Below are 27025 nucleotides of genomic sequence, written 5' to 3'. Positions count from 1 at the left end.
TGATTCATAGGTACAACTTGTTTTAAAATTGGTTCAGTATTGAGGGAGGTGAATGCAGCCGGCAGCCGCGAGGTAGATATGGGGGCAAATGCGTCCCGTATAAGTTTGCGCATTTAAAGTGCTTTTTTCGCCACTGACTGGTTCAGATCGCCAGTGCTAACTCTGTAAATAGCATACTAAGCGTTTCCCTGACTGGCTGTGTGTGACGTCATCTCGCGAGAGCTTTGCTTGTTGCCGGAAGAAAACAGAGGAGCCATGCTGAGCGCTGCTCAGAGTGGCGCTGGTTGTCCCGGAGTACAGTTGAGAGTTTTACTGCATCGATTGAAAACAATGGTTCGTGTTTGTGCTTATCCGAATTGCAAGAACAGGATGTCGTGCAACACCCCGCACAGCTTTCATAGGCTGCCTTTGTCGGACAGCGAGATGCTGAAATTTTGGCTAGTTGTGCTACAAATGGATGCTAACACTCCTCTCCAGACACTGCGCCTTGCAGACCATCGGGTCTGCAGTGCTCACTTCTCCCAAGATGACTACTGCCAGCCGAAGAAGAGAAGACATCCAATCCTGAAACACCTCTTCCTCAAGAAAACGGCTGTCCCACGAGTAGAGAGAGCTACAGACACAGTGGAGGTAATGTTACATAAACAATGTTCAAAACGCTTAGTATGCTATTTACAGAGATAGCACTGGCGATCTGAACCGGTCAGTGGCAAAAAAAAAGTACTTTTAATGCGCAAACTTGTACGGGACGCATTTGCCCCCATATCTACCTCGCGGCTGCCGGCTGCATCCGCCTCCCTCAATACTGAACCAATTTTAAAACAAGTTGTACCTATGAATCATACGCACACATACACTTGGGGCCCAGGCTGAAAAACACCGAAGTTATCCTTTAACAGCTCGGAGCCGGTAGGACATCATACTTCTGCAAGCTCAATTATGTGAAACCTGTTATGCTGACAAACTTTGATGCATTTTAAACCACAGTCAGAGACGTTACTCAGGAATAACCAACAGAGATTGATCACAGCAAAATCAAAACTGCCTCAGAGCAAAACTTCTTAAATGATTTCTGTTCGGACTGTCTAAAAAAACAAAACACTGACCTAAAAGTGTTTATTAGGTCGGCTCTAATCAGCCTGAACCCAGTCCTCTTTGGCCCAATCAGGTAACTGTGTGGAATATTCAAAATCAGGTCCTTTGTAACGTAAAGCGTGGAGATACATGATGAGCTCCTTCTCTGTGGGATCTGGTCGTACCAGCTTACATTCACTGCACAGGTGGTCTCTTGTCTCTGGAGAGGTTGTTTCCTCTGTTTGTTTCCCACTAGATTTGGTAGGTTGAGATGTGAGTGAGGCACTGTTACTGTTCGGGTCTGTGCAGCCCTGACTCACTGTCTCACTGCTTGTGCTACAGCCTGTCTGCACCTGTGTGTCAATCTGATGGCTGTCTCCACTTTCCTTAGTCTCACAGGTGCCATCTAGTGTTTCTACTTTCTCAGATGTCTTGTGTTTCTCTGCCTCTGGTTCAATCCCAATCCCGTCGTCTGGAATATCCAACAGATGAAGACTTTCCTGAGAGCGATGTTCCTCTACTAGAGCCTGCAGCAGCTCCTCAATACTCTTTTCCACCAGCCCACCCTTCCCCCTGTGAGGACCCCAGGCTGAGGCCCCATAGATGGGATCATTGAGTATGGGGAAGCCCAGGTACTGGAGGTGGACCCTGATCTGGTGTGTGCGGCCGGTGAGGGGGAAACAGCGGACCACGCTGGTTTTCCCATTAAAGCTGAGCCTCTGGAAAACAGTCCTGCACTCCTTTCCCTTTGGGTCGACTCGGCAGAGGCCGACCTTAAAGGAGACGACCAGGATGGGCTCCTCGCAGATCAGCTCCCCCTCTGGAAACTCTCCCTCCACTCTGCACACATACTCTTTTTCAACCTGTGAGGAAGCACAAATGTAAAGGACATTTTTTAGAACTGTATGGAAAATGCAATTCTGATGCATTAAAGTGAAAACAGACATCGTCCTCTCAGAGTCTTGCGACGGAGCTCTTTGTATTTTGATGGGCAGAGTTTCCGCAGCTACTTCGAATATTTCCCCCATCCACTATTTCCACTGCTTGGAATAGTAACTACGAAGAACTTACATTGATACTGTAGCTGAGGGTTATGAGTTGTGTCTATACTTAAGAAGGTTATTAAAAAAATCAGACAGAGGCTCTGTAGTCTGAACCAGGCACAACATTTAGCTCCAAATCCACAAAACCAGCCTGAAAATGAAGGAAACGATTGCATTAGAGTCAATGGAGCACAGCTGTAATGACATACCTGTCTGTCTCTCACCAACTGGTCCAGTTTCTTCGACGTCTCCAGTGTCCTGGCGAACAGCAGCACTCCAGAGGTGAGTCTGTCCAGTCTGTGGACTGTGTGCAGCTCAGAGATGCCCCGCTCTTTACCCAGGATAAAAATCACCGTGTTGTGGCGGAAACGACCGCAGGGGTGGACAGGGATGGAGGCAGGTTTGTCGACCACAACCACTTCACCGTCATCCACCAGAACCTCCAGGGGCTTGCTGACTACAGGGGGCTCATGGCGGTGCACTGTGTTCCTCATGAGGTCATTATTCTGTGGATGGTAAGGGAAGAAGAATAGTTACTCATCACTTCCTGTCGCACCTGGAACCAAACAGCACTCAGTATCAGATGACTGTTTCTCTAACATGCATTTAATCCATCAGTTTTAGCATTTGGTTGGGTTACATCTTTAATGAGAGGAATGGCTGTTGAGCTTCTGGCTGTACTTCTGCCGTGTGACAAAAGTATTCTGTATTTACAAGAAAAGCTAGAGACATATTTACAGGTCATGTAAAAGAAAATCAATCATTAACCAGCGAACATACTTATATCACTATATAGGTCCCAGTTTTATTAGATTAAACTTGAACTGATTTTAATTTAATCCTGAGTTATAGTGTCGTTAAAGGTCCAGTGTGTAGGACTTAGAGGGATATATAAGTAGAAGTGGAATATAATAAGGATATTTTCTTTGGTGTAAAATCACCTGAAAATAACAATCATAGGGAGCTGAATTGTACCTCTGCGTTGAATCGACACCGTAGCTACAGCGTAGGCTCCATGTCCACGTAGAGCCTATGCTGTAACCTAAGCCATATGCGTTACCTTTGTTAAATGTTGCTGTTGTCCCTGGCTTCATATGAGTAGAGGAAAAGTCCACTAGCTGCTAGGCTAATTTATACAATGTAAAATGCCGTAGGCTTGTGCTAAAAACATTAGCATGTTGTATTTGTGGGGAAAATGTGTCCAGATAAAGACACGTGTTTGTCTGTGAATGCTGCGAGTTATAGTGAAGCTGATTTGTGTACTTGTGTTTGAAACTGTCTCTATTAAGCCATGTTTAATGTGTGTTTAATGTGTGTTTTGAATCAACTAAACTTTAAAGCACTGCACAGAAACCTACGCCGCCGACTAGTGTTTTGGAGGTGCAACTGCAGTGTGACACAGACACACCACCGCACAGGTATAAATGTTCTCTACGGCGTAGGCCATGTGCGTAGGCTACTACATAGGGTCTGCCACACAAGTATGTTCTATGGTATAAGGTTGCTTTACACCGTCATATTTCTACAGTAGCCCTGAATGGACAAACCAAACACTGGTTCTAGATAGGGCTATTTCCATATTTTTGTCAGCCACTGTAGTTGGCGGCCACTCCACGATGAGCAGCATCTAAAAAACAATGATTTGGACCACGGAACCGCTTTATTTCGTGTTTTCACTAGTTTTAAGCAGAGGAAGAGACCTCTGCAGACTATTTGGCTCACGGTAAAAACTTCCTTAGCATCTGTATAAAGATAAAGAGGGAGCACACATGAAGTTATCAGAGAAAAAAGGTGAGCACACTTAAGCAGGTGCTGTGCTAGCGGCCCATCTCCAACATGCCAAACGATGTCGGGGAAACACTGATTTGGAAAGTGAAACTGCTTTATACAGTGTTTTCTCAGTTTAAATCACCAGGTCGGTTTGTTGTAGAGAGGAGGAGACCTCTGTGGATAATTCGGCTTACAGTAAAAACCTCCTGAACAATGAACACTTCATCAGTTCTAACCTGGAGAAGTTTCGGCTGGTTGCAATGTTCAGTCCTCACCACTAGATGCCACTAAATCCCCCTAAATCTTACAAACTGGGCCTTTAAACTTCAACTGATTTGAATTTGAACCTGAATTATTCTCATTACACCATGCTAATCATAGTGATAACACAGGGTATGTCAGACATAAACCATATGAACTGGTGACACTGACCCTGAGCACCACAGACAGGTCCTCCACAGGAGTATCGTTCAGCCGGATACGACCCTCTTTGGCAGCCTTCTGGTAATACTCAATGGACTCCGCTCTGAACTCACTCTTGAACACCTCCAGGAGGCTCTTCCCAATCCACCGACCTTTGCAGTACGTTTTAAAGTCAAAGTAATACGGACACACTTTGCGCAGGCCGCCTTCAAAGTAGTAGGAGGTCTCGTTGAAGTGCTCCTGGCTGAAGCTAACACCAGGGTTCCTCTTCTGCGGAGGGGGGACGTATCTCTCACCGGGACGTAACTTCTTCCCTCCCGCTCCTCTCCGCCTCTTGCCTCGGCCACTTGACTCAGGTTCGTCGCTTTTTCGTTTGCCACTTTCTGCCGTCACCTTGGTTGTAGTTTTCTCCTCTAACACCTCCGCCGGTGTGTCGGCGGCGACAGCTGCCTGCTGCATCATGAAGCTGCTCTGTTGAAACCACGGAGAATAAAAAGGACGATTTAAAATAGAATTAACGTCAATGAAAGAAACACAATGGCGCTGTGTTTTATTAATTACACGACTATTAACTCCCGTTTGACCCAGAAAGAGGAATAACAGTGCATTACATTTTCTAAAATTTCTAACCGACGACCTCATGTGCATTGCTCTTGGACGAGGGGTCCTTCTCGTCACATGCGCATAATGATGACGTAAACATGTAGTCCAAATGAGCCCAATTTGTAGTTCGAACTGCTAAACCCTACTGTTTCTTCTTCTTTTTCTTTGTACTCAAGGGCAAATCACCTTTTTACTGAGGCATTATCGCCACCAACTGTTCATAATGTGTATTTAGATTCATTGATGATTATTTTCTAGAGTAACAAACTAACATGAGGTTGTAGTCATAATCCTAATTTGATTCATGTTTTGAAATGTTTGTTTTTATGTGAGAAGTGTGTGGAATTTCCTGGAAAAATTAATAAAATTATGTGTGATAAGTGTCTTGAAAGATAATAAAGTAAGGTAATACAGAGGGTAAAATGGGATTATTTTATTATTAATCTGTAAAAACTATTTTTAAAAGATAACTGTAATGTTTTGCTTCCCCAGTATTTTACACCTAAGTTATTGAAAAAAATAATGAGGATATTTTCTTCTGCAAACAATGACATTTTTTTGGATTTTTTTCTTTTTAAATTCAGACATTTTCTACATATTTTTGTAGCATTTTAAAAAATATTTTTATTACTTTTTCTCACTCTAAATTTGTTTCTTGATCCCATTTTTTAAAAGATAACTTTAATGTTGTTTTGCTTTCATTTATTCAAAGTCATTGAAAAAAAGAGGTTATTTTCTGCTGCATACAAGACATTTTTTTCTTTTTAAATTCAGATATATTTTAAGTATTTTTTCAAATTTTTATTACAGTTTTTTATTCTAAATTTATGTTCTTTATCCTCCTCATTTTTAATTTCATTTTCTCCGAATATGTCAATGCATTACCCTGTCTCTGAGGCTGGGCTCAGCCTTAGAGACAGGGTAAGGAGTTCGGACATCTGGAGGGAGCTCTGAGTAGAGCCGCTGCTCCTTTGCGTCGAAAGGGGTCAGCTGAGGTGGTTCAGGCATCTGATCAGGATGCCTCCTGGGTGCCTCCCGCTGGAGGTGTTCCAGGCACGTCCCACTGGTAGGAGCCCTGGGGCAGACCCAGAACACGCTGGAGGGATACATATCTCATCTAGCCTGGGAACGCCTCAGTGTCCCTCAGGAGGAGCTGGAAAGCATCACTGGGGAGAGAGACGTCTGGAATGCTCTACTCGGCCTGCTGCCCCCGCGACCCGGCTTTGGATAAGTGGACAAAAATGGATGGATGGATGGCAATGCACTGATACACCAGAGCAAATTCCTTGTATGTGAAAACCTACTTACCAAATAAACTGGATTCTGATTTTTGTGATTAACTGTAGAACATTATTAAATTCCTGTGTCCTACTGTTGTTCTAAATATTAAACATTCCTTCCTTGTCTTTCCTGTTGCTCTCTCTGACCCTGATGTATTAATTTTCAGTAGGAAAATGAAAACAATTAAGTGTAAATTTAGTGGGTTTTATTAATAAATCGTATAAGTGTACACATAATTCAATAGTTGTTTAGTTCCAAAAAAAATAAGTGCTTCAATTAATCAGTTTTTGGCACACTGCCCCCTCTGCTCTACAGACACAAATGTCAAACAGCACATATCCTAAACATACAATAAATGAAACCATCAAGAAGGAGTTCTTACCACAAAATATATATTACTTTGTTAATTTACTAAATGTTCACTTCGCTCGCTTGGCTTGTATTTGGGTTTCTCTTGATGTGTTACTGCATCCATAGTCAAAGCGTTCACATAAGATTACACACAAAATCACAAATGTACCGCTCATCTGAACGTCCCACAAGCATCCAAAGAACACATACTGTAGCTCCTTCAGCTGTAGTTGCATTATTCTCATAGCTGAACTGACTTCTGCATAATTACTGCAAATCACTTAGATCTCAGACAACCTTTCTTCGTCATCCACCACATTCTTATCGCTCTCTAACTGACTCAGAGGATTCTGGGAGTAAGGTCATCAGTCCAGCCGTCACTCACTCTTTTTATCACTCTTGGAAGACAATCCGGTCGGGCAAACAGAGCGAGATCCTTCTTGTACGTTGCTAGGTGACCACTCAGCGGGGCAGGTGGCCGTTAAGACCGGAGCTCAGTGAAACCACGAGGAGTGCTATGGGGCCCCAGAGATGCAGCACCAACGCCACCTCCTGCGGGGGCAACCACACTGCAGTCAGAGCTCACCTCTGGGGAGAGAAGGAAGGATAGCATGGAAATCATCAGGAACAAGCTACAGGATGGAGGTGGATGTGAGTCATGATGCAGAGAACACTATAGAGCACAGGGGCATCTGATGGAGTGATTTTTCCTTCACTGATTTTGGTTTAAATATGAAAAATTAAGGAGTGTTTTCGTGCAATACCCAGGCCACTGACGCCTCTTGTCAGTCAGGGGGACGTAAACCACTCCCATCAAAGCTTTCTTGAGAAAGGTCCCGTCGCTCTGCCGATCGTACTGCTCCAGGACCTGACTGCCTCCGTCAGGGCCGACTGGGAGAACCAACCGCCCACCAGGCTTCAGCTGCTCCAAGAGCTGTAACAGAGAGAGGGCAGAAAACAGAAATATCACGAGGCAAATTCAGCACAGCATCGTCATAGTTAACTAAAACTAAACTGAAATCTAAATTCTCCAACTCTGGAGTCTGACTGAAACTAAACTCAATTTAAAAAAATAAAAATGAAAACTAATAAAAAATATAAAACTATAATAACTCTGGAGACACTTCTGTCCTCTGCATATCAAAGTTCCTTCACAGAAAATAATTTTAAGAGACCACTGACCACTTGTAGACTTTAGATGCGACTGAATAAGTGCATCATTTCTCCTGTCCTATATTCAAACATTAAAAGCAAACGTGTCCTTACAGCCTTAGGAACCGTAGGTGCAGCTGCACCAACATGAATGGCATCATAGGGCCCTCCGTCTGGGTAGCCGAGCCTTCCATCTCCCACTGTGGACATATGCATGTGTGACTTTTATATACTTTTGTAGCTGTGCAACATCAAAATTTGATAGATGCATGACTTAGACATCTCCTGACTCACCTACAAGTTTGATGCGTCCAGAGTTGAGCAGCTCTGCGTCGTCAGCTTTCACGTTTTTTATTGACATTTGAACCAGCTCATCGATGTGTTCAATGCCAACCACTCTTCCACTGGGTCCTGTCTATCAACAACAGAATAATGCAGCTACTGCACTCACTCGTTTACTGTATGTTACGCCAACTGGTAGGAAACGTGCAGCGTTTATACAAAGCTTACCATCCTTGCAAAACAAGCTGTGAGATATCCGCTTCCTGAACCCACATCCAGCGCCGATGCCCCTTCAGTTAGTTTGTCACTTAACAGCTCCAAAGCATGAGCGTGCTGTCAAAGCAGACCCACAGAGAAAACACACAAACATGTGCATGTATAGTAGTGAATTATAGTTCATCTTAAGACATCTGCTCACATCTCAAAGCAGTTCAGTGTTGGTTACTCACCATGTGTGGTGCACTGATGGTCGCCATGTAGCCTGTGATAAGAAAAGGTCACAACACATCACAGCACACATCTGTGCTCATGAAACAACACAACAAACGATGCATTCACTCAAACGCCTGAAAGCCTATTGATAGATCAGTGTGTGTGTGTGAGTGAATACCTATGGACTGAGGTGAGTCTGCATAAGGATTGTCTAGGGAGTAGATTCCTCTGTCTGTGGCCAGCATGGCACTAAACACTTGGTCGCTGCGGATCACACCATGATCTGGAGGAGAAGCGAGGAAGTAATGACACTGAGCTGAAGTGGAAAATGTGAGTGTGTACAGGATGAAGACTGTGATATTGGAGCCAGTTTCCCCATTCATTTGTTTCCCCCTTACCTTTTAAAGTGATTGAAAACACTAATTAATACCGGCTTTTCAAATGAAAAAATTAGAATTAAAGCACTGTATTGGGCCATTATTTAAAGCTAGGTGGTATACGAGTCACATTTTGATAACTGTGTGGGACTGTGGCCACCATAACATCACGATATAGCATGCATGTGGTCTTTTCTTCATCTTCAAAACTTTACTTATTACAATTCAGTGATACAGTTTTCTGAACTTTGCAAGTGTAAACACCTTGAACCCTTTCCAACTGATGTTTAAAGGAGCAGTGTGTAATATTTTGGGGGATTTAGTGGCATCTAGTGGTGAGGACTGCAGATTGCAACCAGCTGAAACTTCCCCAGGTTGGAATTCCTTCAGCCTTCATAGTTCAGGAAGTTTCTACCAGGAGCTGAATTATCAGCAGAGGTCTCTTCCTCTCTGAAACAAATGGACTCTGGTTTAAACTGGTAAAAATCTGTGTTTCTCTAATGCTGTTTGGCACGTCAGAGATGGGCTGCTAATCTGTTCTCACCTGTTGTCTCTGATAACTTAAGTTACAGACATTCAGGAGGTTTTTACCAGGAGCCAAACCCAGGGGTCTCATTTATAAACATTATATACGCACAAAATGAGGCCTGAAAGAAGCGTACGCCACTTCCCAAGGAAAAGTTGTGATCTATAAAAACAGACTTGATGGGGAAAACTTTGACCAAGGCTTACGAACATTTTGGAGATGTGAAATTGGCGACGCAGACGGTGAGGTGGAAGCCTGATTGTAGAAATTGCTGAATATTTGTTGGTGCATGCCATTTTAGGCTTTTGTTGGTACGTACATTTTAAGTATAGTAGTTTCTCTTTTTTTTCTTTTTAGCTTTAAAGCTAGGTAAAATTATCCGCTGTATTTTCCTGACTGAATTAATAATGACTGTCATTATCTGCTTAGCTATTGTCCACATTGCAAATTCCTAGTTTATTTTAAATACAGTATAAAAGCACCAGCTGTCACACTGAAAATATGTTTACAATGTGGACCTTGAGGTTTAAAGTCAAAGATCCTATAATGTCAGAGCTTAGGTCCCTTGTCATAAGCCCATTACCCCTCAGCCTGCTGATGAGCTCTGGATGTGTTCTGCCGCTGGATATCCACGCCATGGTCCGGGACAGGATGACACCCATCGGGACTGCCACTACTGCCAAGCGCAACGCTCCGTGCATGTCCTACACTGGATCTCCCTGCAGTGACATGAACATCAGCGCTTGAAAACCTGAATACATGACACACACGTAACTGTGACGTATATTCAATAGCCAGTGTTCGCAGGTTTGTGAATCATTACAATTATTCACATTTAAGTGCACTTGCAAGTTAGCCAGCGAGCTGACCCAGCTTCATACTTTACCGCGATAACAACAAGTTAAGCATTATAAACACACAATACCACTGTACAGCTGTCAGTGCTAATGTCAGCTCCTCAAATATGCAGCACTCTCTAATAAAATAATCCCACAGAGGTCAGCAGGGATTGTTTACCTTTTGATAGTTCGCCTCCGTTTCCTCCAGCTGAAACTAACTTCCTGACTCCTTCCTGAACGCAACAGCGTCTGACCAATAAGACGCGGCGTTGCCAACATAAACCACAGACATCCAATCACAACTCATAACAGTTTGATGGGCAGTTACAACGTCCAATCATATAACACTAAATACGGACGTGGGCTATCGGTTATTAAAGATTGTGGATCATGGACACAGTTAGCTAGCGAGGCTAATATTTAATCTTTATTCATGCAGCAGCGGAAATAGAGGTTATTCTACTGAGACTTTCACACAGGTAAGACATGTTTTTGATTTATTATGGTGTCAACCAGTTTGAAGAACATGTTAAAAGCATAAAAAATGTCAAAACAGTAGAGTGATAGCAATTTAGCTCAGTATGTTGATGTAAAATAAAGCTTACTACGCTTAGTACTTTGGAATCTGCGTAGTTGTCCTTCCTGTCTTTTATCTATGTGTCTCACGAACATACTTTAATGTTGCTGAAACAACAAGGCCATAAGCAGCACTTTGCTAACGCTAACTAATGCTGACTTCTGATCTAACTCAGTCACTACACCAGGATGATTGACGACTTCGAGAGCCGGGAGGTCCGGTCCAGCGGGGAGCTGTGGACCGAAATCTGCTCCAGTCTGCCGGGGACACAAGCTGAGGCAACTCCGGAGATCAACTCCGAGTTCAAAGACTCATTCCAGCCAGCAGCACCAGTCCCAGTCCCAGTGCAGGTCAATGGACAGTCAAATGGGACAAATAACAGTTCTTCCAGCGCCAAATGGGAACCCATGGAGGACTCTGAGATCTACATAGCCAGTTTAGGTACCTGCATACTTCCTGCTCCTTTCATGGCTGCAGGCCCCATGTCACCTTATCCTCCCTCCACCCTAATATAGCACCCATATAACATCAATCAAACTGTATGGGAGATTGTAGGAATGATAGGGTGTCGGAGTCCTGATGGTATTTATTTTACTATCTTCTAACATCTTATAGACTAAATTCTTAATCAATTAAGTCTTCAGAATAATCAATAATAATCCTTTAACCCTATACTAATTAACTAATGGACTGTTTATGAGGAGACAGGAAACAAAACCATATAACACTGTGATGTAGGGCTACACCTAAGAGTTATTTTTATTGTCGATTAATCTGTTGATTGAATGAATTGATTAGTTGTCTGGTCTATAAAATGTTAGAAAATGGTAAAAAAAAAAATATCCATCAGTGTTTGTCAAGCTCAAGATGACGTCCTCAGATGTCTTTTTCCCCCCACAGCTCAAAGATATTCAGTTTAGTGGCATAGAAGAGTAAAAAAACCAGTACATACTCGCAGTTAAGAAGCTGAAAGCAAAAACCTTTGACTTCTTTTTCTTAAGTAATTTATCACCCCTCACCCTCTATTCATCAATGTCAAAAAAATGTTTTAAGATGTGAAATACATTTTTTTTTTTTGTCTACATTTTGGTGCAGAGAACCGCCTGAAGAAATTAAAGGGCCAATCAAGTGATGTGACCTCCAGGGACATGTTGCGCTCCTTGTCTCAAGCTAAGAAAGAGTGTTGGGATAGATTTCTGCACGACGCTCAGACCTCAGAGCTCTTCCAAGGAGGTGACATGGATGAGAGGTAGGATGGGAGGGATGGATTGTGCTGTTTTACACACACACACACACACACACACACACACACACACACACACACACACACACATAATTCTGCCAGGACACAAACAGTAGGTAAAGGGTTGTCCTGCCAGATCCTGGTCTGCCAACAAATGCTTCATTTACTCTAAGCCCAGGGGTCTCATTTATGAATATTGTGTACGCACAAAACAAGGCCTGAAAGAGACGTACGCCACTTCCCACGCAAAAGTTGTGATCTATAAAAACAGACTTGATGGGAGAAATTTTGACCCATACTTATGAACATTTTGGAGAAGGGAAATTGCACTATGCTTTAAATGTAGCAGTTTGTGTAATTTACTTTTTTGACAGAATTACTTAACATTTTGTGCAGGAAGAAAAATGCAGGTCTCCCAGAGCTCGAGACCTCATCTCACCTTAATACCTTATGACTTCTCATGTTCCTTCCTTCCCTAGTGCTCTTGAACACTTCAAGAGGTGGCTGATTCCTGAGAAGGTGGCCATCAGCGCAGAAGAGCTGGAATATCTCCTGAGGCCGTCACAGACGAACGAAACAGCTGAATCTAACCAAACACAGAGCGAGGAGAACTCAGAGGGAGAGAGACCTAATTCCGAAGAAGATGACGCCCACAGCCCGGAGAAATGAGTGCATTAAAAAAGTAACACTGACGAAAGAACTAATTTGCCGTGCAGTCAATAAGGGTGACTTGTTACCCCCCACGCTCATTTTGAGCTGTTATGTCATAGCAGTGTTTTGGCTGGAGCTTTTGTTAACAGCCAGTCAAAGAAACAATTACAGCCTGCCATCATTCTCTGTATCCCCAGCAACTGAGTGTTGAGTACTTATGCAGTTCTTGTTATCCATCCCTCCAGCCCCATCACACCAGGAAAATATATCATAAAGAACTTGTAATTAGACTTGTTTGTCTGTAGCGGAAAAATTGGCATCTAGTCTGTAGTGACTCCCATTATATCTGTTACAAGAATGGCTCTCGACTTTGAATACAAGCTGTAATGATGGACCACATGCAGCACCATGTTGTAAATGAGACTATTATGACATCTTGCAGACATTATTTTTCTGTTTTTCAAAAAAATGTGACATCTAGAGTAGAAATGCTTTGTGATATATTCCTGGAAATACTGTAACATATTGTGTAACATCATTATTTTTGCCATGTTGGTTTTACAAATGAAGTTTTACCCATGTTTCAATAAAAACACGTAGAATTAATTCTGTTCATTTGTCTGCAAGGCAAGATTGCTGTTATATTTAGATATGTGGCTGAGGTGTAATTAAATCTTAGAATAGACTCAGGCACTCTTGTGCGTGTGTGCGTGCTCATGTACTTCTATCTTTGTAGCAACAAATATGAGATTCAGACTTTGTGAATGAGGATAAATTTGCAAAGCCATGTTAGACGTTACTCGTTTTCTGTAAACAATAGTGTTGGGGATAAGTTGCAATAAGGAATAGAGAATGCATTATGTGATTGAGGGTCATTACAAATGCAGATGTACAAATGTGTGTGTATTTGTCCACTATGGCCATTTGCATTTTGGTTTCAGCTCTGCGACCTCACTGCCAGATGCCACTAAATCCTACACATTAGACACTTAATAAATGAGTTGTGATTAAAAAATACAATGCAAATTATTTATGCTATGTAGTTTAAAGTATCACTTTATTCCCTGACATGAGTTAACCATTCATGAAAAATGAACAAAGGTCTGTTAAGACCATTTATTGTCATTTTTACGATTAAGTGGATTAAGGGCCGAGATTGTCAGCTGAACGCAAAAAACAACATAAGCATCCTAATCAATTTTTATTTTTTATTTTTTTGCTAAGAATTTGTGAGTGCATTTAGAGTAGAAATCCACCATTAAAATATTTTTTGTGTTTGGAAAATAATTGGTTCTACGTATATGGGTCAGAGTGAGCTTTTATATCTACATATAGAGCAGGTCCTCTCCTTTCTCAAACCATCACCTACACCCTCTCCCTATCATTCACGTGGAGGGTCTGCCACACTGAGTGCCCCTCTACACTAACTAGTGGGGAGTGGAAGTGAGTTATAAAACCCTCCGACAGCAAGCCTGCACCAATACTGATTTACTGACCATGTGCAACACCACATTGTGTTCATCATGCATGACATTCTGTACAAAGTACCACGACCACCCTAACAAACATAAACTGCTCAAACTAAGACAGACATTTATAGGCCTCTGAATCTTAAATATTAATCCTAATCTTATATCCTCCTCCAGTCTCTAGAAAAGTCACATTCATTTGATTGTAGTGCTGTATATTTACAAGAACTGTGGCAAAAACCAAGCAGCTTCTTAACATCAGAGTGAAAATACAAAAAGTAAGTTTCATTTATATCTATTTATATCTGTTTGTATCGATATCTGTATTATCTATTTTAATAACACAATATACAAAAATTGAGGTAAACAATAGCAGCACATACAGATTAAAGATAAGTGCTACAAACACATGAAAAACAAAAAATTGAATTAAGCTCTATTTTTCTTCATGGTTACAAAAAATTAGGACAGTTCCTCTTTATGCCACAGAGAGGGTTTATCCATGTGTTTTTCCCCTACACGTATCCCTTCAGCTGTGAAGGTGACTACAAACACAGTGACACTCTGAGACAAAGTGGGAGTGAGTAGGGTTTTGGAAAGGCCGGCCTACTGCTGGCTCTAGAAAGGGCCATTTGTGTTTTTTGTTTCAGTTCTGCAACCTCACTTTTAGATGCCATTAAATCCTACACATTAGACCTTTAATAAATGAGGAAAAGTTCAATTTAATATCTACTAACTCCCCCAAAAGTTTGAAAACTGGTAATACGAGAACAGTTAAGTTTACCATGATTTTACAATAACCTACAGTTCAGCTGCACCACAAACTAGATTCTCTAAAATGACCACAGAGTTGAATTAACAACTCTGAAACAGACTCAGCAAAGCTAAACGCTATAACCTTCACTTAGGATTTATCACAGTGCTGTTGCATTAATAGACTTTTAATGTTAGCTGGATTTATGTAATAAGTCGGCAACTGTGTGTTATTCTGAATAAAATCAATTCAGCCTGGGAAAATTTTCTCAAACACTGTTCATCTGAATAATAGCAGCCGCAGCTCCAATCTTTAATGAAGCTCAGTTTATGTTCAGTCAGGAAGACTTTCTTTATGCTGTATTCAGTCACTGTTCTCTCTCTATCCCACTCCCTCCACTTCCTCTTTACCACCTTCCTTGATTATATACAGGGTCAAATATGCAGCATAGTCAATATGTGGAACGTGTGATACTCAGTTTTTGTACCCCTACGTTCACCTTTGAGGGGTACCCCACCTATAAAGGGGCGTCTCCTGCCTTACCTCTCCCCAGTTGCTGTTGTACTCCATGGGAGAGGTAAGCGACATTGCTCTCGTAGTTAATATCCATGTTTTAGCGCTGTTAAGCTATGTTAAGAAGTTCATTTTATGCTAACATAATTTTGTGTCGCTTCATTTTTGTAGTTTATAAGGTTGCGCTTGTTGTCAGCTGTCAGGAATAAACGGAGATCGCTTTGAACGATATCCACGGTATGGGCCTCTTCATATCAACACAATGCAGACAACACTAGAGTCCACTGGTTACACTTAATGTGCACATGAAAATAAATATTACTTTTGTAAGAGCGGGTCTCTCCTGATTAAAATGTGGATCAATTTCAGTTGAGGACCTTGACATGAAAACCTTAGGGAAACAATTATCTTGCTGTCGATCTTCCAGGACCCAGAGGCCTGAGAGTTGAAATCAACTGAATGCACAAAAGTAAAACACCATTTGTTTTCATTTTTCTGTCAGAACAGAAAAATTCTGCCAATGATCTTGACTCAATAAAGTGGGATTTATTTCACTCATTCTGGAGGATGCTTATTATGATTTCAGTAAGTGAAGTCAGTGACTTGCCGACTCTGGAGGTCTCACAGAGCTGTGCTTCGTGGCAATAGGTTAGATGATGACAGTAGATAGCGTGAAGCAGTGAATGGCAGGAAATTAAAATATGATTGGCACCTATCCCCATTTAAAAGTTAATTTCCATCTGTGGAAGGGGTTATTAAAGAAATCCATGCGTGGGAGTCTCCTGAGAAAAAGAGCTTTAGCAACCGTTTAACCCTTAATATCATGCCTGGAAAAAAAGAAAATACTATCAATGCAATAATCTATGTTTCATATCTACTAATTTATACTCATAGAGTTTACAATTAAATGCAATTTGCAAAGAGGTTGGGTCTGTGAATGACAATTAAACCACTCTACGCCATCCAATATCAATGATGTGAAATGCATAGATAAAATTGTTGCTGCTGCCCCCTCTGTACTCAGCAGCAGCTCTGGAATCTATCACCCCCCTTTTAGAAGTACGGGTCATGACTGTGCACAGAGACCAAAAGGACCCACAAGATCTCAATCACAGTCACCCCATCGGGACAGCTAAAGGCCCAGATGGATGCTGATACTCCTCCACCAAAGATATTCCTCCCCATAAGTCCCCCTGGACATAAACTTAATCCCAGCAGCAGCTACTGTTCAAGCTTTTTCCCACTGAAGCCACAGTCAAACCTTCGTAATAACACCAACAAAAAGACATGGAAAAACACCTCTATCACAGGTCTGACCTCAACACCACTCATCTTCTATGCAGCACTCCTGGGACTGGGAAACATTGGCAGGTACCGATGACAAAAGATAGTTTTCTCTGCGGGATGTTTGAACAACTTTGATGACGCGTGACAGGTTTCAGGTTGATCATTTCTGTCATGCAAGTGGCTGCAAGGCAACAAGGGAAGGACCCAGATGCAGGCAATGGACAGTGGGTCGACAGCTGCAGTTCAGGGCGTTATTGTCAAGGTGAACATACATACCCTTACTGGTATGTCCAAACAGAAGAAGTATTGAGTCCATGGGGTAGCAGGAATTGGGTAGGAGATAGCACAGGTAGGCAGAACAGAACAACAAAGGCTTGAATGCAACTAGACGATCTGGAAACTGACCAGGGGAAAGGGCTGATTAAATAACTGCAGGGCCGATGAGGGGAAAGTGGAAACAGGAGGGCAGGAGGGAGGAGCTGGATGTGTGGGAGGTGAAAATCTTAGGGCATCTGGTGGACAGGTAGAGAAATAGCAACGACAGAGTCGACCTGGGTAAGTGGAAATGTGACTGGAGAGAGAGGCAGAATTTGACAACCTATAATTCTCTTAAAATAAGAGAAACAAATTTTCCACCTGGGGCATCTCCTCAAGTATCAAAGATAGCTGCAGGACCCAATTAAACCAGGACAAACCAGCATAGGTGAGACACATGAAAGGAAAATCGATCAAACGGGGCTGTAAGCTTTCTGTGTTGGTTGACAGCAGCAGTGATTAAAGAGTTAACACCATTTACTCCCAAGAGTTGGCTTGTCCTTCAGAAGATGGATTGTCTCGTGACTCATAGTCATAGGCAGATTATGCCACAATGGGCCCCTGGGCCCTGACGCATAAAAAGTCCCCTTATCCCCCCTAGGTCAGGTACAACATGCTGTTGTTCCCCCGTTAAGAGTTGAAGGGCTTATATTGCAGAGAACTCAATGCATATAAAGTCCTGTAGATAAACTGAGGTTTAGAATTATGACATAATGGCTCCCTGGGCCCTGACGCATAAAAGGCCCTGCAATCCCCCTAAGGCAGGTATATCATGCTGTTGTTGCTTCCTAAAGAGTTGAAGGGCCCATATTGCAGAGAACTCAGTGCATATATAGTCCTGCAGATAAACTGAGGGGGTGGAAACACTCACTTAAAATATATCATGATGGTTTCTGTTTTGTGACATCGCCAAATGTTATATTTAGTCCTTGAGTTTTTCTTTCAGGACTATTTGGGCTGGTATTGACATGATGACTGAGCCTTTTGACAAGAAATGCAAAGTTAATAACAACAACTTCATGAAAAGGCTGTGGCCAAGGAGCCCCTGAGCTCCTTGGCCCATTGGCCTGGGCCTGACAAGCCTGTTCAGTAATACACCTGTGTCCCTTGTGAAACCTGGACATCTGAGAACTGGATAGCATGTTAACTGACGACTTCTACACGAACCCAAGACTTTTAAAATACCTTTTTGCCATGAATTTCCATTGCTTCTTGCAAGGGACAATAAAGGTTTTCTGATTCTGATTCTGATTCTGAACATTGAGACTCTTGGAACTTGCAGGAAGATTACGAACGATTACCTTCGTCCAGCCTCCAAACACTTAAAAAAAACAGACCTCAGAGGGAAGTAGACATGAATGACCCACTTACACATGTGAAAAAGACGGACACACGTGAGGTTGCTGTCTGCGTGAGGCACACTCCAGAGGCAAGATGCAAAGGAGGGTGCAGGCAGGCCAGAGTGCTACGTTTTGCTGCATCGACCGTGACCATTATTTGTTACAAACTTCAGTTTGTTCTTATTGAGATTCCAAATTTGCAGAAAAATAATGATTAAAAAAAACCTGCTTTACAAATCCCTAAGTATTTTCCGTGTCCTGGGGTTCATTGACGTGTTCATTATCTTCACAATCAGTCCTCTGCTCCCTGCAGGTAGTCCTGGGCTAATGAATTTTGTCCTGGATTACCCTTTGCAGATACTCACTTGGCGATTCACATGGGTCACACTCTTATTTTTTGGGGTAGCACTGGCATCAAGACTCACAATTTTGAAATTAGTTTAAGTTGTATGAATATTTAAGATGTGTACCGCTGGAGAAAGAGCGTGGTTTGTCCCTTAATTGTTCAATTTCGGCTCTGTTCCCTAATGTAGGTTTGTGGGTGTGTTTGCCTGCGAAAGTGGCCTCATTGTGATAAACCTCACAGCTGGAAAATGATTCAGGGATAAGATAGTAATTCAGTCAAAGTCAGCTCTTTCATTCTGTTGCGGCGCCTTTAATGGAGTTATTTAGGATAACACGAGTGACATTATGAGAGAAATGATATTATAAAATGTGTCAGGGTCACTATAAATCGACTGTATAAAACCAAAGTGACATTATAAGTCTCAGCAGGGAGATTATAATGATTCCATGCCATTAAAACACCATAAACCAACGCAAGGTCATTATAAATTCACTATTTATTACCAGAGTAGGGCGATAGTACCCCAAGAGGAATATCATGGGAGATTATAATGATTGTTCACTGGAGGGGTGATGACAGACAAGCCGTCTTACTGGAGGTGACTCACTCACATGAAAATGTACTGTATGCTGTGAGCGAGAGAGAAAACACACACCACTTTATTCTGAAGCGGCTGCAGGGAGGAGGTGAGGCTGCACAACAGTGGGACTCCCTGTGGACAGAGGACGCAAACAGGTGCTGGGCTGTGGATGTCATTAAAAAATGTCTGACTGATAATCCCTCAGGAGGTATTTATTCCTTTAATTCCTACTTTTCGAACATGCACGCACTCTGATAACTGTCCATATGCATCTGATTTTATCTCAGAGAAGAAACGGTTGTTTAATTATAACATTAAGATGTATTGTGTGTATTATTGTGATTTCTATATATTGTATTTTAAAAAAGCAAACAGATGTGTGTGAAATATGTGCATATCAGTTTATCACTGATCAGGTCAATGAGGCAAGGAGCTGTTTCAGACCTATTCATTTTCTGTGGTCATCTGTGTTTGACATGATTTAACCAGTTGTCCCTGTAAAACTCATATCATTTAGTGGGAGAAATACAGCGACACTGTGACAAATGGTGCGGTCAGAAGGTCTCAGCCTAAGTGGGTTGTTAATAAGCACTTGCTCATGCTCTGCAGGAGGTCGGGGGAGGTTTTTCATTTACAGATGAAGCTTTACCATTTTTCTTTCCATGACTAGTTTGAATTTGGCTGATCTGAAAGGATTTGTTAATAGATATTGTTTGATTTTTGTGTAGATACAGTGTAATTTGTTGCTTTTTTTTAAACAAATTAAACTGTCAAAATGAGGATGCAATGCAGCAAGAGCGCAGGTTTTATTCTAATATAAGGGGGGGACACATGAAACAGGGGGTTTGAGGGTCCTCTGTCCTTAATTTCCTGCATTCTGGTGAGTTTTTATGCACTCATTTTCGCCTGTTCTGCATCAAGTTATGGTGAAAATATCTTTGCCAATACCAAAGTCCTTAGCTACACCTGCACACCTCCTGTGAAATCTATGCCTATGCACTGACGCACTGCAGCCAGCGATGATGCCAAATAATTATGCCATTCATCCCATTTATTTTGAAGACAGATGTTTATTTTATCTCGCAAATTTGAAGAACCATTCAAGCGCTCTCAGTCTCTTCATTGCTGTCAGGCGGTTTTTGTTAATGAAGCAAATCTTTTAAATCGCACCCATGAGAGACAGCCTCTGCGGTCAAAGTATTATCAATCAGCATTAACGCTCCTGCACGAAATTTTATTGTACAGTGGCAGATGAGTATCTTATTGCTCAGCAAGAGCTATATCAGTGAAGTCAGTGTGGATTACATGTACAGGTGCTGCAACAGATGTTCAGGAAGACAATTTCTGAGAATCAGTTTGACTCTGACGATGTCATTTCTGCTGCACATACCCACACTAAGAGGGAGAGAAGAGGTAAAAAGAAGCTCACGTAGATTGGACGGATGATTGGTTATGAAAACCTCAAATATTTTCCAAAGAATGAGATGGAAAAAAATGGGAGAGAGAGAGGTAAAAGAGTGAGAAGTGTAGAGTGGGGAGGAGAGGCAGGTAAGATGTGAAGATAAGGCAGATGAAAGTGAGTTTTGAAGATGGACACTAATGCCCACCACACACGACAAGACTTTGAAAAGACTTTGAAAAGTCTGACACCTTCACACATCCAAAGATAATGTGAGTCCTTTCACGCTGAGAGTTTACAAAGCCAGGGGATCGTGCAGGGTCACTATTTGCAAGACTACAACCAGATTCCTTTTGAGATTATTTTTCATCCTGCTCCTGGTGGAAAAAGTTACATCAAACTCCCTTTAAGAAATACAACATATAAACAATTCATTACACTCAAGACAGAAGCTAGCAGAAGGCATGTCGGTGAAGATTCTCAGGTCATGGTAATCTTAAGTGCTATATCATAGGCAAATGGACTTGCTGGAGTTTCTTGAAGACCTTTCGCCTCTCATCCAAGAGGCTTCTTCAGTTCTAACACGTGAGCTCTGAATTTCAGAGTCCTTAAGGTCACACAAGATGGCTGGGTGGGTCAACGACTTGCATGTGACCTCAACGACTCTATAAGGGTTCACACCCACACAGTTTAAAGCCTGCAACTAGTCCGTTAGAACTAAAGAAGCCTCTTGGATCAGAGGCGAAACGTCTTCAAGAAACTCAAGCAAGTCCAGTTGCCTACGATAAAGCACTTAGGAAGCTAAAGGCTACATTTGAGGATAGCGTGCTTGTCAATTTGGCATCAATATAATCTCTAAAGATAAACTGTTTTTGTGTTCTTTACATTTTGGATTTTGTCACCTCGGCTAGCTTCCAACCTCTGTTGGTTAGCTGTGCCATTTTAGTGGGAGGAGACGGTGAGAATTAGAGGTAAACCCCTTCAGAAATTAAGATTTCCCACTAAAATAAGTGCTGGTTGGTGGATCAGATACACAATGAATTAAACACAGACTCTTGTTCACTCCACAACTCCACCAAGATCAAGAGAAGCAAGACTTGTTCACGTTGTTGCGCCTCCCCAGAATCCCCTTCACGTTTAATGTCTACCCAGCTTGCTGCTCTCTGTTTTGTGGCGGAGGGAGCACACCTACTGGCTCTTGAAAATGTTCACATCATTGAACTTCACCATTTGTGTGAGCCAAGAAGACTAAAACACACAATAATATTAAACATGTTTGATTTTGTTGGAACATCAAGATGAGAAAAGACTGACCAACAATCGAGATCACTGGAGCGCACACCAAAGCCATGATTTTATTCTGATATGGGAAATTTGTCTGCATGGTGAAATCGCTTAAAAAGTTGTTTTGTGTAAGGCAATCTCGGTATCTTATCATGACGTTAATATCAGTTTGGGTTTGATCAAATTGCTGCTCAATAAATTGTGCAAATATTTCAATGAAATGATGATGTACAGTGAGATAAATATGATCATATATGCAGCAGGTTTTAAACAGTTTCTTATTTATTCTGACCCCTGCAGCTATGGACTGGGCGAAGTCATTGAACCAATCAGCAATGAGCTATTATGCTCCATCCATGTCTGACTCCTCATCTACCTTCTCCTCCTCCTGCTGCAACTCCTCTCATCCCCTCTTCTCCACCTCCCCGCTCTCGGCCCCTGCCTTTTCTGGCCTGGACCTGCTGTCCGACCTGAAGCCGGTCTTCATCCCCCTCTACTCTGCCGTGGTGCTGGTCGCCTGCTCCGGCAACCTGCTCTTGCTCTTTCTCATCTGGCACAACAAGAAAAGACACAACACCACAAACTTCCTCATCAGCAACCTGGCACTTGTCGACCTTGTGATGTGCATCTTCTGCGTCCCTTTGACTGCATCCTATGCTTTTGATAAGCGGGGATGGGTTTTTGGTTCCCACATGTGTCATTTTGTCACTGTCATGCAGTCTGCAGCTGTCTACGCGGCGGTTCTGTCGCTCATGGCCATCGCAGTGGATCGTTACGTGGTTGTAGCCTATCCCATCCGCAAAAGAGCAGGTGGCCAGTTCTGCTGGGGTCTGGTGGTCCTGATCTGGCTGTCCTCTCTGGCTTTATCCACACCTACAGCACTACACACCATCCACTTGGACCTGCGGGCTGCAGGGCTGCAGATGGCAGTGTGTGAGGAGTTCTGGGATGGCCAGGAGCGAGGCCGCCTCATCTACTCCTGTTTCATTCTCTTCTTCTCCTACTTTGTCCCACTGGCTGCAGTCTCCATCTCCTACTGTGCTATATCCTATCAGCTGAAGCAGAGGACCACGTTGGGCTTGACGGCGTGTCAAGAATTGAGATCTGCAAGGGCTGCGTGGAGCAGACGGAGGAGGAAGACCTTCTATCTGCTGCTGGTGTCTGTCCTCTGTTTCGCCTTCTCGTGGCTCCCCTTACAGGTACAGATGAGTGGGAAAGAGAGACTGATGATTTGACAGATACATGGTGAATGCACTTATATAGCGCCTTTTTAGTCATCCAACCACTCAAAGCCCTTTTTACACAATGAGTCACAGTTACCCATTCACACACACATTCATACGCTGGTGGCCAAGGCTACCACACAAGGTGCCACCTGCTCCTCAGTTTTTTTAAAAACACTCACACATCGATCTGTGCCATTGCGAGCAATTTGGGTTTCTGATCTTCCAATTAGTGGATGACCTGCACTACCTCCTGAGCCACAGCCACCCCACGATACATGAAACGATGAATAAACTCGACGCTCACTCGGAGAGCGCTGACCTCCACCAAAGGCAAATGCCCTACCTCGCAATGTTGATGAAAGTGAAAAATAATTTGTGTACTGATTCAGATCTGCCTCAAAATGTGATGCCCTCTTTCTTGGCCTGTGCTCCACCCCTACACCAAGTTTCATGAATATCAGGCCTGTAATCCTGCTGACAAACAGACAAACAAACTGCACTGAAAACGTAATCCCTTTGGCGGAGGTCATGAATTCTTTAAGCCCCAACACAACGAACTGACATCAATGAACCAGTGGCAACAAAGGCCAACTGTTGCATTGCTTCATGTCGCCTGTGTCTCGGCTTATAAGTTGCACCGGAACACACTTCAAAGACTACAGCCAGTCGCCAACTAACACATATGTTCTGTTCCTGCACAAAAGGAAATTTGAGAATACACGTATTTGCTTTCTTGCTGTGAGTTAGATAAGAGGCTAACCAGTGACCGGTTAGCCTAGCTTAGCATAGACAATAGAAATGGGGAAACTGCTTGCTCTGTCCAACAGTAACAAAATCCACCCAGTAACATCTCTTAAAATCACTAACTAAAAGATTATATCATGTTTATTAACCTCTTGTTCAATTTTTACAATTTTTATGTGCCGGACTATGGACGCATTCACACTGACGCTATTTGGTCCACTTTAAATGAACCCTGGTCCGCTTCCACGGATAGTTTGGTTCGTTTGGAGTGGTGTGAATGCTCATTCGAACTCTGGTGCGGACCAAACGAGCGAACCCTGGTCCACTTGAAAACTGGGGTCTCGGTTCACTTGCAAGTGAACCCTGGTGTGGTTAGCTTACAGTGGGAAATGCAAACGGACTATCCAGCGGTCCAGCATTTTTAAATTGTTTAGCGAGAGGATGGCGGCACGCGGAAATAATCAGTCAGCAGATCAGTGCCGCATCAAGGTTAAAAAAAAACTGCCACAGCAATATATTAAGGTCTCTGACTGAAGGGGATGGAGTTCCATTTTCGGTCCTGGCCAATCGATGAGCCGGGTTTTCTTCTTCCTCATGCTTTTTTTCTTCCTGGTCAGTGGTCGTATCGGCCAATATCGCCCCCCCAAACCAGCAGCTGTTGTAACTGCGTGACAACGTCCAGGCGGTTTGGTCCGCTTTAGAAAGTGCAATGTGAAAGTGAAATGAACCAAATGAAGGTGTGAAGTTTTTCGGCATTCCCCGCCCAATCGAACCGAGTCCCCCGGACTATCCTGGTGTGAATGCGCCCCTATTTCTTAGCTGGTGTAGTGACCTCAAGGAGTCTTGTAGTCAAAGTGAAGTTGCAAGGCAACCAACTCTGCACCCTGAAAAAGTGTAATTTTTCTTTGACACCTTGATTTTTGTGCAGGATAAGCAAACAAGATATAATATGTTAATTGGTGAGCTTTATATGTGCTGTTAGGGGGATTTTGTTATGTTTGAACAGAGTCAGGCTAGCTGTTTCCCCCTGTTTCCAGTCTTTGTGCTAAGCTAAGCTAACTGCCTCTGACTGCAGCTTAATCTTCATCGTACAGACTTGATGGTGGTGTCAATATTCTGAGTTTATTCTTTGCAAGAAAACAAATAACCTCAATATTAATATGACTGGCTTAAACCAGCAACAGACAGAACATTTAACCTAACTAAATATTTATATGCCGCCAGTCACCGTTCTAGTTTATTGGCACTTAGTAGCGTCAGGAGGACACACGAAAGTTAAGGTGACGAAAGTCCGAGTAGGGCAGGCGGGAGGGGTGATGGATGGGTCCAACAAACATCGACTTTCACCCATGAGAGCAGTGTTCACCAAACCCTGTTCTTTTTTCATAAACCCAACCACATGCTCTTGTTGTCTAAACTTAACCATGTAGGTTAATTGGTGAAGGCAAAAAAACGCCAATTCCTGGTGTTATACTGACGAAGTGTGTTTATTTTGAAAGATGTATGTATGTATGTAAACGGTAAATTTCCAGTGAAAACGAAAGTGTATTTTGAAAGAAGACAAAGCATGTGACAGGCAGAACTTGACAACGTGTCCCAGAGCGTCAACAACCAACACACCCAGGGTACTTTTCACGTTGTACCTGGACCTGGAAGGTCTATGACCAAATGTCGATATGTGACGAGGTCGGAGTGAGAATGTGTAGCTAGATGCCTCTAAATCTTACACACTGGACCTGTAAGACAACAAAGAAAGAAATTAATTCTTGAATTCATCATCAAATTACCTATTCCTGGGATGACTGCTGAATGCTATATTGTTTAACTTCACAGGTGGTGAATCTGATCCGTGACCTGGACACAGACTTCTCCATTTTAGGGAAGAATTACGTGAACATCATACAGGTGTCCACTCACCTGCTTGCCATGAGCTCCGCCTGCTACAACCCTTTTATTTACGCCTCACTGCATGAAAAGTTACTGTCCTACCTGTGTCGCCACTTCCTGTCCCGGAGGAGAAGCAAAGGAAAGGACAGGGGTCAGGGGTCAAGCACCCTGACAATATCACACAGAGTGCAGCGCCTTCACACCACCACCATCGTGGCAGATTTACCGGGTGCTGTCGTGAATAATGTTAGCCCTCAAGACAACTACGCTTGATTTGTTGTTTTGCTTGAATACACGCAAGAATTGTATCCGCTGGTGTGAAATGACGCAGAGTAAATTCTTCCCTGCAAAATGAATCTGAATCTTCTCAGCCTTCATACTGACAAGCAACCTGAGTGGAAAGGAAATTCATTTAAAGCACAGTGAGATTCAAAAGCTCACAAAGTGCGTTGCAGAGGCTTTCATAAAACAGCCACAGTGTACACAGCTGCTCACGGTCACAAACGACAACACACAGCAGCTCTGTCTCTTTGACACAATTGCTTCAAGTGTAAAAACATTAGCCTGCTTTGATTCAAAGGATTTGTGCGTATCATGTTTTATATTCTAAACAGACGTATGAAGGTTTGTGTACAGAAAATCTATTCAGCACTGAAAAATATGATGCTGTGAGCTTAAAATGTACTTTAAACAGTGAGTTTGCTCTTGTCGTTGCAGAAATACTCAATCAATTTTATATTTTTTACCTAAATGTTCATATTTGTGAGCTTTTCTATGACTCTATGGCATGCTTATGTATATAATAACATGCTGCTCTAATCTAAATGTTTATTTGCCACTCTTTTCCTCTTTAAGTGAACTGTGTATGATAGTATCTGTACAGCAGTATGTGCACTACACGTGTAATCTATTCTATTTTGTTGATATTCATTCAATAAACAGCTTTATTCAAATCATTGTTCCCTCTGCATTCACTCAATGTAGGTTAAGTGATAAAACGAGTTCACGAGTTTCTGTAATAATGAATAAATAATGTATTTCTGTCATTCAGTTTGGCCTTGAGCCACCAAATGTTTCTCTCACTTTCCGCTGTAGCTGTGACATTTGACGAACACAACGGTAGGCCTAATCTGCAGCATGTTTAAATGTCAACTTTTAGACGGTGAGTGGAAAAAAACCATCATCCGTGTCGTTCAATGGGTTGTGTGAAACAGTAAAGAGCGAATTAATCTGAGGAAATGAAAACGTTTATGACCT

At 42.5% G+C, this 27025-nt stretch overlaps 4 protein-coding genes across 9 annotated transcripts; 2 read left to right on the top strand and 2 right to left on the bottom strand.

Moving 5' to 3' along the window:
* Positions 1-816: 816 nt before the first annotated feature.
* Positions 817-5007, bottom strand: rpusd2 (RNA pseudouridine synthase domain containing 2). Of its 2 annotated transcripts, XM_050061672.1 has the most exons (4): positions 4922-5007; positions 4320-4781; positions 2327-2623; positions 818-1937 (listed from the first exon to the last, which is right to left on the bottom strand). In XM_050061672.1, the coding sequence occupies exons 2-4, from the start codon at positions 4770-4772 to the stop codon at positions 1131-1133; spliced, it is 1557 nt and encodes a 518-aa protein (XP_049917629.1). In that variant the 5' UTR covers positions 4773-4781; positions 4922-5007; the 3' UTR covers positions 818-1130. The 2 variants fall into 2 exon arrangements, with proteins under 2 accessions (XP_049917628.1, XP_049917629.1); XM_050061671.1 differs by having other exon boundaries at positions 817-1937; positions 4320-5007.
* Positions 5008-6370: 1363 nt separating this feature from the next.
* On the bottom strand, positions 6371-10441 carry pcmtl (l-isoaspartyl protein carboxyl methyltransferase, like). Of its 5 annotated transcripts, none has more exons than XM_050062654.1 (9): positions 10332-10441; positions 9898-10033; positions 8590-8694; positions 8429-8460; positions 8208-8312; positions 7992-8112; positions 7812-7897; positions 7310-7479; positions 6371-7097 (listed from the first exon to the last, which is right to left on the bottom strand). In XM_050062654.1, the coding sequence occupies exons 2-9, from the start codon at positions 10013-10015 to the stop codon at positions 7061-7063; spliced, it is 774 nt and encodes a 257-aa protein (XP_049918611.1). In that variant the 5' UTR covers positions 10016-10033; positions 10332-10441; the 3' UTR covers positions 6371-7060. The 5 variants fall into 5 exon arrangements, with proteins under 5 accessions (XP_049918611.1, XP_049918612.1, XP_049918613.1 ...); XM_050062655.1 differs by having other exon boundaries at positions 9898-10065; positions 10332-10376; XM_050062656.1 differs by lacking the exon at positions 10332-10441 and adding an exon at positions 10240-10326.
* A 57-nt stretch (positions 10442-10498) lies between these two features.
* On the top strand, positions 10499-13230 carry ccdc32 (coiled-coil domain containing 32). Its single transcript, XM_050061557.1, has 4 exons — positions 10499-10632; positions 10906-11171; positions 11826-11979; positions 12453-13230. The coding sequence occupies exons 2-4, from the start codon at positions 10919-10921 to the stop codon at positions 12640-12642; spliced, it is 597 nt and encodes a 198-aa protein (XP_049917514.1). The 5' UTR covers positions 10499-10632; positions 10906-10918; the 3' UTR covers positions 12643-13230.
* Positions 13231-19374: 6144 nt separating this feature from the next.
* Positions 19375-26041, top strand: prlh2r (prolactin releasing hormone 2 receptor). Its single transcript, XM_050062306.1, has 3 exons — positions 19375-19436; positions 22212-23110; positions 25715-26041. The coding sequence occupies exons 2-3, from the start codon at positions 22214-22216 to the stop codon at positions 26039-26041; spliced, it is 1224 nt and encodes a 407-aa protein (XP_049918263.1). The 5' UTR covers positions 19375-19436; positions 22212-22213.
* The last annotated feature ends 984 nt before the right edge of the window (positions 26042-27025 follow it).

This window comes from Epinephelus moara, chromosome 14, assembly GCF_006386435.1.
Source record: "Epinephelus moara isolate mb chromosome 14, YSFRI_EMoa_1.0, whole genome shotgun sequence".
Classification (NCBI taxonomy): domain Eukaryota; kingdom Metazoa; phylum Chordata; class Actinopteri; order Perciformes; family Serranidae; genus Epinephelus; species Epinephelus moara.
Note: the sequence above shows the minus strand (reverse complement) of the source record. Positions and strands in the feature narration are given on the sequence as shown.